The 12,177-nt window shown below is 34.3% G+C and overlaps 1 protein-coding gene across 11 annotated transcripts in view; it reads right to left on the bottom strand.

The window, feature by feature from the left end:
- Rasal2 (RAS protein activator like 2) overlaps positions 1-12,177 on the bottom strand; it is a 330,126-nt gene that overhangs the window by 56,487 nt on the left and 261,462 nt on the right. For all 11 annotated transcript variants that reach the window (XM_004853375.3, XM_004853376.3, XM_087194374.1 and 8 more), the window contains one exon: positions 10,103-10,212. In XM_004853375.3, coding sequence (XP_004853432.1) covers positions 10,103-10,212 — 110 coding nt within the window. The remainder of the gene's footprint in view (positions 1-10,102; positions 10,213-12,177) is intronic.

Here is a 12,177-nt window from a genome sequence, read left to right as displayed (position 1 = left end):
ACAGGTATATAATTTAAACAAACATACTTTATTTTCACTGTAGCTTTTCTAAGACTAGATACATTTAGATGCACAAATACTGTTCTGGGAGGTTTGTAGTCTAAGAGCAACAGGCTATACCATACAGCCTAGATGTGTAGTAGACTACACCATCTAGGTTTGTGTGAGAACTGTATAATGGTCACACAGTGATGAAGCTGTCTAATGATGCAGTTCTCAAAATGTGAGACGGTATACTGAACCTCTGCCCCACCCCCCAAACGAAGGACACACATATTGTGTAATTTAAAAACTGAAAATGGCAGTCTTACTAGATTTAACTAGACAAGACATAAGAATAGAAATGTTTTGCTACTTAGATTTAGATACTCCCATTTCAGAAGAAATGGCCTGACTTCAGTAAGAAAACCAGAAGCTTCTGGAAAATCTTTAATTGTACCTGTAAGGGTACTAATTCAAAGAATTCATTTGAGTAATATCTTTTTTTATTTGTTTGTTTAGTAATATCTTTTTCCCCCATTAAGTTTATTGGTACATTTTAGGTATAAAATACAGTTACATTCATCATTGGGATCTTGTACCATTACATGAGTATCTTGGTTCTTATTTTTTTCCCCTTCCTCTGCCCTCCCTTCACCCCCTCCACCCTTCCCTATTTGCAAAGACTTTGTTTCCATTTTTTTCCTATTCTCATATTTTTTCTTTTCCCTTCTTTCCTTTCCCCTACCCCTCCCACTTCCCCTGCTCCTTTAGACCTTTTCTTCCTATTACACAATATCAATTATACATTTTTTAAATTACAATATCAAAATTTAGAAGATATTACCACAGATTTTACAGAATTTAAAAGGATATAGAAAGCATATTACAAAAATCTTTTTTGAAATAAATATGACAACTTCTAAGAAGTACCTTGGAAGACAAATTAATGAAACTGACTCTGGAGGAAATATAAAATTTGAATAGCACCTATTAAAGAAAGTATATTCCTAGCTTGAAAACCTACCTATATGACAACAACAGGCTCATACACATTTTAACTGATAAATTATATCAAATATTTAAAGCAGAAGAAAGAAGGAACACTTCTCTCTTCATTTTAGGAAATCAACATTGTGTTAATCCTAAAACTGGATAAAGATAATAGAAGACAAAAGTATGAACATAGATAGAAATTTGTTTAACAAAACAAACTTTTAGAAGTCAGATCTGGCAGTATGTAGAAAGTGGTTTTATTACAGGGATGGCAGTGTTGGTTCAGCATTGGAAGATCCACCCCTAAAAGTCACCATTTTAATAGAGGAAAGGAAAAAGCCATATGATCCTGTCAGTAATTGGAGAAAAAGTACTGGACTAAATTCTGCAGCTGTTCATGGTAAAAGCTATCAGGAGAGTAGAAGTAGAATGGAACCTTCTCAACAGATAAGCCATGCACTCCATACTTTCAGCAAAAACGCCTTATATGAATGGAAAAGATACAATGCTTTCTTCCTAAGGTGGGGAACAAGGGTAGATATGCCTACTCTTCATCTGTCCAGTAAACTTTGAAACAGAGACCCAAACCAAAATAGTCTGGCAATAAAAAGACACAATTAGCATAGGATTGGCAAGGTAGAAGTAAAATCTTTATATGTAGATGAAATGACCATCTACAGAGAAAAATACTAAGAAATCTCTAGGAGCCCCTAGAACTTGTATTTGAATTTAGCAGGATTAGAAAACATGAGGTATATATAAAAATTCAGGTCTATGTATACTTGCTATAAATGAAAAATTGGATATTGAAATTTAAAAGTTATGCAGGAGTACAAAGGACCTAGAAGAGTGAAAAGAAAAAAAAAACCAATGTTGGAAGACATTTATTACCTAATTTTAAGACTTCCTCTAAAGCTACAGTAATCAAGGCAGTGTTGGCTTAAGGAAAGACATATAGATCAATGCACTAAAACAGAGAATCTAGAAATAGAACCACACATATATGGTCCACTGAGTTTTAAAAGATTATTTAACATTAACATTTTATAGAACATAAACTCAATTCAAGAGCAGAGGAAAAGATAGTGTTTTCAGCAAATGGTACCAGAACACCTCTTATCTGTGTGTAAAAAATTAACCTCAACCCTTTATTTCCACACATAAAAATAACTTGAAAGGATCTATGAACCTAAATATGAAAGAGTAAAACTATAAAACTTTAAGAAGAAATTATAAGGGAAAATGTTTATGAATTTAGGATAAGGAAGAATTTCTTAGAATATAAAACACATGATGTATAAAAGAAAAAATTGATAAACGAGATTCCATCAAAATTTAGAACTTTAAATGACATCGTTAAAATGAAAAGTAGACCTTAAACAGACTCTATTTACAATGCATATAACCTATGACCAGACTATATAAAGAACTCTTACAGCTCTTTAATAGACAACCCAATTAAAAAGTAGACACAAGAAGATGATAAATAGCCAGTACAGCACAAGGAAAGGTGTGCAACACTAGAAGCAGGAAAATACTAATCAGTACAATAACAAGATTGAATTATACACTGATTAGGGAGATGAAGTTAAAAGTTTAAAGAGAACAAATGTTAGCTTAGGTATGAACCAGTTAGAACTTTCTAATACTGCTGATGTGAATGTAAAATGATAAAACCATTTTGGAAAACAATATAGAAATTTCTTGTATTACTGTTAAGAACTAACAGTCCTGTTCTTAAGTTTTTACTTGAAAGGAATGAAAACACATGTTCACAATAGATTTGTACATACAAGTTGAGTATCCCTTATTTGAAATTCTTGGGACCAGAGTATTTCAGATTTTTGTTTGAAATCCACTTGATCTGTAAAGAGAATAGCCACTCCTGCTTTTTTTTGGGGGGGGGGGTTCCTGTCACATGGAGTATTATTTTCCACCCTTTAACTTTCAGACTATGAGTTTCTTTTTGAATTAAATATGTTTCTTGTATGCAGCATATTGTTGGATCTTGCTTCCTGACCCATTCTGTCAGTTTATTTCTTTTGATTGGCGAATTGAGACCATTAACATTGATGGTTATAAATCATACATACTGACTTATCATTGTCATAAACTTTTTTCTGTTTGTTGGATTCTCCCCCTTGTGTTTAATTTGTCGCACCCAATGGATTCATCCTGCTGGGCTTCCTGGGGTTGTGATCCTCATTGTCTTTTCCTACGATATTGTCTAAAATTTTTTGGAGTGCTGGTTTGGTATTCATGAAGTTCCTAAGGTGCTCTTTGTCATGAAAGTATCTTATTTCTCCATCAATTTTGAAAGATAGTATTGCAGGGTACATCAATCTGGGTCAGAGCCTGTTTTCTTTTAGGGCTTGAAATACATCATTCCAAGCTCTTCTTGCCTTGAGGGTTTGCATCGAGAAGTCTGCTGTGATTCTGATGGGCTTTCCTTTGTATGTGGTTTGTTTCTTTTCTCTAACTGCTTGTAGAATTTTGTTAGCAATTATATGCCTGTGTAGATTGTTAACTTTGTTAACAACTATATGCCTAGGTATAGATATTTTTTGATCACGGCTAGTTGGAGTCCTTTATGCCTCACTTATGTGTATGTCAAGTTCTTTTCCCCTGCTTGGGAAGTTTTCTGCCATCACTTCTGTCAACAGTTTTTTTGATGTCATCTGCACTCTCTCCTGTTTCTTCATTGACACCGATCAGTCTTATGTTATTGTTCTTTGCATTGTCCAGCAGCTGCTGGATTGATGTGTGGTCCCTTAAAATTTTAAAGCAATTTTTCTTTTCCTGGTCACTAATTGCAATCTTATCTTCTATATCTGAAATTCTCTCCTCACATTGGCTCATTCTGCTGTGTAGACTTTCAATGCAGTTTTTAATCTCCTGGAAATCTGTTTCCATCTGTTTTATGGATTCCATTTGTTTCCTATGTTGGGATTCCATCATGTTCCTGAGCTCCTCTCCAGATTTATTAATTATGTCTTGCACTATGGGCACAATCTTTGCTGTTATGTGAGAAATTATTTCTGATTTCATTTTCTCCAGATCCTGTTTTATTGCTAGTTCAGGGAGTCTAGGTGGTTGAGTATCAGTGTTCCATCTCATTTCCCTTTGGGGTTGCTGTAGGTGATCTGGAAGTCTGGTTTTGAGATTTGTTTACATGTCTTCTCATTTCGATGGTGTGTGTGTGTGTGTGTGTGTGTGTGTGTGGTATGGAGGCCCGGAAGCTTCCTCCTAGGCTCTGGGAGGGGCTCACCTCCTCTGGGCTGGGGTGGCGGGGGGGTCTGTTAGTAATATCTTGTTACATTAGTTCTATTCATTTATATCTTCAGAGACCTGAAGTCTATTTTTAAAAAATTATACTTTCAAATTCCATTGTGTACATCCTCATAGAAAAAGAATAATGTTTTTGAAACAATTTCTGTAGAGGAAACCCGTGTAATTTAAATGGGTATAAAAAATAAAAGTAGTATCTAATATTTGAGACTTAGCAGAATCTTTTTATTGTGCTGTACTTGAGAATTGCTAGTAACTGAAGCATAACAGCATAGAAGTCACATATAATATATACAGGTCACTGGAAACGCTAAAAATGTACTAACTATAGAATAGCAATCTAAGAGATTCTAGAAGAATAAAATCTCTTGGTAATTCAATCTAACAATTCTCAATGGGTGAACTAAAACAAAATCGATAGGTGAGAACAGTTTACAACTATCAAAGCAGTATTTTGTGCAAGGTTAAAAAATAAAGAATACTTATTAAAAAAAACTTCTTAGTTCCAAAGTTTCTATATAATGCTGCAGACTTTAAGAAACTAGCTATTGAATTACGAGTTTGATATAGAAAATCTTTGATCTCAAAAATCAATAATTTGAAAAAAATTGTGATTCTATTTTACTGAGTTATTTATAAAATGGTGTGAATTTCTGAAATGATGAAAAATATAGAATTATAGGAAACTAAGAAAAAGATAGAAGGATCATATTTTTTAACATTACCTTAAAATGAAGAAGTCCAAACAAATGAAAATGAAGATAATACTAAAACCTATTAGATATAGGAAAAGCTGAGGGAAGCTGCTAGCAATAAATGCCCACAACAAATAAGTAGAATTATCTCAATTAAACAACCTATTGCTATAGCTTAAGGAACTAGGAAAACAAGAACAAAATCCAAACTTAAGCTGGGTGTGCTGGTGCCTGCCTGTAATCCCTCCACTTAGGAGGCTGAGAAAGTAGGATCACTGCAAGTTCAAGGCTAGCCTGGGCTACAAAGTGAGTTCACTGCCAGCCTGAATTGCATAGTGTTAATAGCAGCAGCAGCAGCAACAACAAGAAGGTCAACTCATGGGGCTGGGGATTTAGCTCAGTGGTTCCACTGCCTGCGTCACAAGCGCAAGGACTGAGTTCGATCCCGGGTACCAAAAAAAAAAAAAGAAGGTCAATTCAAAATTAGTAGGAAACAATAAAGATCAGAGTAGAAATAAATGAAACGGAGATCAAAAAACCCCCCAAAAGATCAATGAAATGAAAAGCTGGCTTTTTGAAAAAATAAACAGAATAGACTTTAATTTAGACTAAGAAAAGGAAAGAGAAGACTAATGAATAAAATAAGAGATGAGAAAGGAGACATTACAATTGATACAACAGAAATACAAAAGACCACTAGAAATTCTTATGAACAATCATATGCCAACCATAATCTAGAAGAAACAGACAAATTTCTAGACACATACACTTTTGCAAGACTGAAAAGGCCAAAAACAAATAATTAAACTGAATCAAAAATATAAAGCCTCCTATCAAAGGAAAGTTTTTCAGAGGGCTTCAGTGATAAATTACATTAAACATTCAAAGAAGAATAGCAACTTTCCTTGTTATTCCAAAATTCAGAAGAGGGAGGAATTTTTCAAACCCATTCCATGAGGCCAGGATTGCCCAGATACCAAAACCTGATAAACACACACACACACAGACACACAGACACACACACACACACACATGCACACGGGGGTGGGGCAGGGCTAGGGGTGACCATCTGCCAATATTCTTGTTGAACACAGATGCAGAGATCCTCAACAAAACACTAGCAGACCAAATCAAACAGCATGTTTAAAAGATTACTTACAACGAATAAGTGAGATTCATCCCAAGGATATAAGGATTGTTCGCTACTCTATGGATCAATCAACATGATACATCACAGCAGTGGAATGAAGGACAAAAACCATACGGTCATCTCAACAGATTAAGAAAAGGTATTTGATAAGATTTAACATCCTTTTATGATACAAATGCAGAATTCAGGAATAGAAGGAATGTATGGCAACATGATAAAAGCCATTTATAAGTTAACAGCTAACATTGTACTGAATAGGGAAAAGTTGAAAGCATTCTATCGAAGATCTGGAACAAGATAAAGACGCCTACTTTTACCATTTTTATTCAACATAGTTCTTAAAGTCTTAGCCAGAGCAAACAGACAAAAGAAAGAAATAAGGGGCATCCAAACTGGAAAAGAAGAAGTTAAATTGTGACATGATCTTATATATAGGAACTCCCCCAAACCTACCAAAAAAACTATTACAATAAATGAATTCATCAAAGTTGCAAGCCATAAATCAACTTACAAAAATCAGGAGCATTGTTATATGCCAATAGTGAATGATCTGCAATACAAATGAACAAAGCAATTCCATTTATAACAGCTACAAATAAAATAAAACATCTAAAAATAAATTTAACCAAAGAGGTGAAAGATGTCAACAACGGAAATTATAAAATGTTGATGAAGACATGGAAGAAAACACAAAAAAAGTAGAAAGACATTATGTGTTAGTGAGTTGAAAGAAACACTGTTAAAATGTCCATACTATTTAAGTAATCCACAGATTCAATACAGAGCTAGAAAAAAATTTCTAAGGTTTATATGCAGTTACACACACACACACACACACACACACACACACACACCCATAAACACCCAAATAGCCAAAGCCATCTTGAGCAAAAAGAAGAAAGTAGCATTACACTCCCTGACTTCAAAACATACTACAAAGCCAAAGTTACTGAACAGCATGGCACTGGCATAAAAATAGACACACAGATCAACAGAACAGAACAGATGGCCCAGAAGTGGAGAGCCAACTGATTTCTGGCAAAAGTGCAATGAACACATATTGGAGAAAGAGTTTTTTCAATAAATGGTGCTGGGAAACCTAGATATCCACATGCAGAAAAATGAAACTAGATGCCTATCTCTCACAAATTACAAAAAATTAACCCAAATGGATTAAAGATATAACTGTAAGTTTAGAACTTTGAAACTACTAGAAGAAAACATAAGAGGAAATGCTTCATGAATATTTGAATGGGCAAAAGATATTTGGAAAAGACTTCCAAAGCACAGGACAAAAAAGCAAAAATAGACAAAATTAAATTATATCAAACTAAAAAGCTTCAAAACAGCAAAGGAAACAATCAACAGAGTGAAGAGAAACTATAAAAATGGGAGAAAATATTTATAAACTATATATCTGACAAAGGGTTGACATCCAGAATACATAACAAACAAAAACCTGATTAAAATAGGCAATCAATCTAAATAGACGTTTTTCAAAAGAAGGCATAGAAATGGCTAACAGGTATCTGAAAAAATTAAACTATCGATCATCAAGGAAATGGAAATAAATCAAAATGACAATGAGATATCACTTTTCTCACGGCAGAATGGCTATTATCAAAAAGATTAAAGATAACAAGTGGTGGTGAACAGGTGGAAAACGGAATGATTTCATACTGTAGGTGGGAACATAAATTAATACAATCATTACGGGAAACCATATAGAAATTCCTCAGAAAATGAAAAATAGAACTATCAAGCAACCCCACTCCTGGATAAATATCCAAGGGAAATGAAGTCAGTATGTCTAAGAGTGATCTGCACTCACATGTTCATCGCAGCACTACTCATTATAGCCAAGAAAAGGTAATAAGTGCCTGCCAACTGATGAATGGGTAAATAAAATATGGTTCACATATACAATAAAATACTATTCAGCTATAAAAATGAATGAAATCGTCATTTGTGACAACACAGATGGAACTGGGGATCATTGTATTAAGTGAAATAAGTCATGAAAACACACAAGTACTGCATGATCTCACTAATATGTGGAATCTAAAATAGGTTGATTTCACAGAAATTCAGAGTACAATGGTGGTTATCAGAGGTAGAAGAGAGTAGGGGTGGGGGATATGGTTAGGGACATGTTGATGAATAAATTGAGTTACACTTAGATAAGTACAAAAAGTTCTGGTGTGCTATTGCACAGTAGGATGACTGTAGATAACAATATGCTGTACATTTCAAAAAGCTAGAAGCAAAGATCTTGAAAGTTTTCCTGTAAAACAATGTTTGAGGAGATAAATGTTTAACCTCATCTAATATTATTCAATATATACATACCTCAAAACATCACATGATAACCCTTAATATAAAAAATTGTTTTTTATGGATCAGTTAAAATAAATTTAATTTGACTTTCTTGGTACTGGGGATCAAACTCGGGACCTTGCGCTTGCAAGGCAGGCACCGGAACCACTGAGCTAAATCCCCAGCAAAATAAATTTAATTTACAAATTCAAAAAGAAAAATAAAACTCTAAAGACACATGAGATAATTAATAAGACAAACTGCAAATTGAATAGACTTGTAAATTTCAATGAAGACTTTTAATAAGGGTTCAGAGTTAAGAGCTGAAAAAGCAGTCATCTCTTGTCAACTCACTATGGGGAACAATTCCTTCATCTGTAAACACAAACAGTAATTCTTGGCCTGCCAAATATATAATTTTTATTTCTATATGTGAAGAAGGTAATTGAAAAAAATGTCACTCATTGAAAAACAAAATAAAAAAACTCCCAAACCCAGAACTCCAAGTAACAGCATCAAATATGAGGTACACCTGAGTTCTAATCCAAGCTCTACTTACTAGATGTGTGATCTGAACAAGTTTCTCAATCTCTTTACACCTCTGTTCCTCATGTGTAAAATGAGGATAATAATAGTATCTAGGGTTGTATTACATGAGATTTAAGATGTCTGACACATAGCAAGCACTCATTAAATAATCATGATGGTAATGACATGATGATATAACACTAGTTCTAAAATTCTGAGTATATGGAGACACGAGGTACTAAAAATGTATCTTAGCACACATTTAATGATTTCAGAAGGATGTCATTCTTAGTAATCTATACATTTGTGGATTACTCAAGCTAGTCCTAATTATTGAAATTCACATTTTCTTTTCATTGCATGTCTTCTAGATAGGATAGTAAACCATAAGACTAATACTGCAATTTGTATATACAGAACAACACAGCAGTTAAGATCACGGACCCTGGAGCCAACTCATCTAAGTGCATCATCTTTGTTATTTACCAGCTGTACAATCTTGGGCAAGATTACTTAACCCTTCTGTGTGTCAGATTCTGCATTTAAGAAACAGGAATGATAATAACATTTCACCCATAAGGTTATTATAAAGATTAAATAAGATGATGTGTATATAGCATCCAGTATGTCAAAAATGTTAGCCATACTCATCATTACTCCTTAGAATCATTCTACCAGAAAAAAAGAAAAAAGATTCATTTCTGACTACTTAGAACTTCACTCTGCAGAAAGGACATAACTGATTTTTAAGTAGTAAGTAGTGTTCATGTATCCACGAACTCTCTAGTAATAATAATAAGATTCTTAAACTGGCTAGATAATGATTAAGATAAAAAGTGAATTTCTGTTTGTTTTGACTTTTTTTGTTAGTTTTTTGAGACAGGGTCTCACTATGTAGTTCAGGCTGGCCTTGAACTCACTATGTAGCTCAGGCTGGCCTCAAACTTTGGTGATCCTCCCTCTCAATCCTCCCATCTCAACCTCCCATGTGTTGGGATCAAAGGCATGAGCCACCACGCCTGGTGAGCAAAGAAAATTTTATGTTAAATCTTTTTAACTGTCATGGATGCAAAGTTAGAGAAAGCCAAGATGCCTTACCAAAATCTGTTCTAATATGACTTTCTCTGTTTTAAGCAAGTTCACTTCCTACCTTTCATCTGTATTACGAAGGGATGGAAGCCGAAAGCTCGTGTTTCTGTCAAGCTTTGACTGGCTTTTGGTCCTCTTGATGGAGCCTTTCAGGCGCTTGCTGAAGAATCCCTAGAAAGAAAATGCAGAAGGTAAGGGGAGAGAGAACCAACAGGGGAGCTTTCCCTTCTGCACTAAATTTGCACAAAAAAGGGGAGAGGGTTAGATTTTTGTAATGAAGACCTGAAATAGAATCCAGTTTTTGTTTTGTACCAGGGATCGAACTCGGGTCCTTGAGCTTGTGCAGCAAGCGGCAAGACCACTGAGCTAAATCCCCGGCCCTAGAATCCAGTTTTTAATTTTTAAATTTTGTAAGTTGTTGCTTAAAACTCCTCTTGATTATGTGATGACAGAATTTTTTTCTTCTGTGATAATTAAACTTTTGAATAGCACTAATGTTTAAGTCTTAAAGAGCTTTACACTAATTGTAGTAGAAAATCTTCTAGTTTTAGTAATATATTTTTAAAAAACAACAGAACATAGGGAAATATTGTCCTTTCTATGAAGATGGTATTAGCAATTTCAATAGAAATGGTAGCCAATGATTTCCTAAAGTAAGGGAAAATAAGCAAAAAGAATAGCACATACAAAGGCTCTGACATCAGAAGGTGGTACTTGGTGCACTGGGGGATATGATAGATACTGATAATGAGATCAGAAGAAGTTTTATCATAAGCTCTCCAAAGAGTTTGCTAAGTAGTACAAAGTAATGTGTTGGTGGTCTCAAAGTATTAAGATTAGGTCTGTATGGCTCTGGATATGGCATTTGTAAAGTCAGAATTTAAATGTACAAAAATTTAAAAAATGAAATATAGATTATTCAAACATCTAGAACTTAAAAAAGTGCTTTACAATCTTTGGCTTCTTCTGGCCTCCTGCCATTTCCACCAGACTATCTGAAGTTTCTTGAACATATTCCTAGTCTCAGCACCTGGCAAATGATGGGCACACAGTAAAATTAATTGCATAAAAGAATAGATATGAGAATGAATGACACTTGTCACTACTTTAAAGAAATTTACAATTCAATTTTTGGCAGATGAAAGGACATCTGATAGAAGCAGAGAGAAGGTTGGACTTCAAAGAAAATGTAGTAATTCAAAGAAAAATATTCACATAGAAAATGACACATGGAAAAGGACTCTAATTATATTTAGATGTACAATTTATGTACAATAAACATTTCCATAAGGAAGAAAAAGAAAACTGGGCCAATATCAGCAATAAAATCTTTCATATTCCTTTAGCTAATACCAAAGCCAATGTTTTGAGGTGAAGACTGTATATTATGTTAAGCTAGGTTAATCTTATCTAATAACCTCAGGACAATCCTAGTTACATAAACAATGGGTCCAACAAAAAGAGTGGGCTTTGCTCTATGCTGTTCTTATTCAGGAACTTTAGCCAAGGGAAAGGCCATTTCTGTACTTCAACTGCCTCAGTAGATTAAAGGTAATATAACAACTTAGGTATAATCATACACTACATAACAATGTTTTAGTCCACAGTAAACCACATATATGACAGTGGTCCCATAAGATTATAGTAGAGCTGCTGGGGATTTAGCTCAGTGGGATTGTGCCTGCCTCACAAGCGCAAGGTTGTGAGCTCGATCCCTGGTACCAAAACAAAAACCAACAACCGCTCCCCCCAAAACCAAGATTATAATGGAGCTAAAATATTCTTATCACCTAGTAATTTTAGTATATCTTTTTTAGGTTTAAATACACAAATATTTACTATTGCGTTATGATTGGCTATGTCATGCAGTACAGTAACAAGTTGTACAATTTTGAAGCCTTGGACAAATAGGCTGCATCTCATAGCTTAGGTGTGTAGCAGGGTATACCATCTAGATTTGTGTAAATATATTCTATGATATTTGCACAATGATGAAACTGCCTGCTAACACATTTCTCAGAACGTATCCCCATCATTAAGTGACACATGTCAAGAGTACTAGCTTTTAAAGTTTCACATCAATTTTGGTCTCATTTCATTGAAAAAAAAATCCAATGAACCCAGTAAATTTCAATG

This window comes from Heterocephalus glaber, unplaced genomic scaffold (genome assembly GCF_053883595.1).
Source record: "Heterocephalus glaber isolate CG9 unplaced genomic scaffold, H.glaber_assembly_v1.0 deba00001600, whole genome shotgun sequence".
Classification (NCBI taxonomy): domain Eukaryota; kingdom Metazoa; phylum Chordata; class Mammalia; order Rodentia; family Bathyergidae; genus Heterocephalus; species Heterocephalus glaber.
This window is presented reverse-complemented; position numbering and strand designations above follow the sequence as displayed.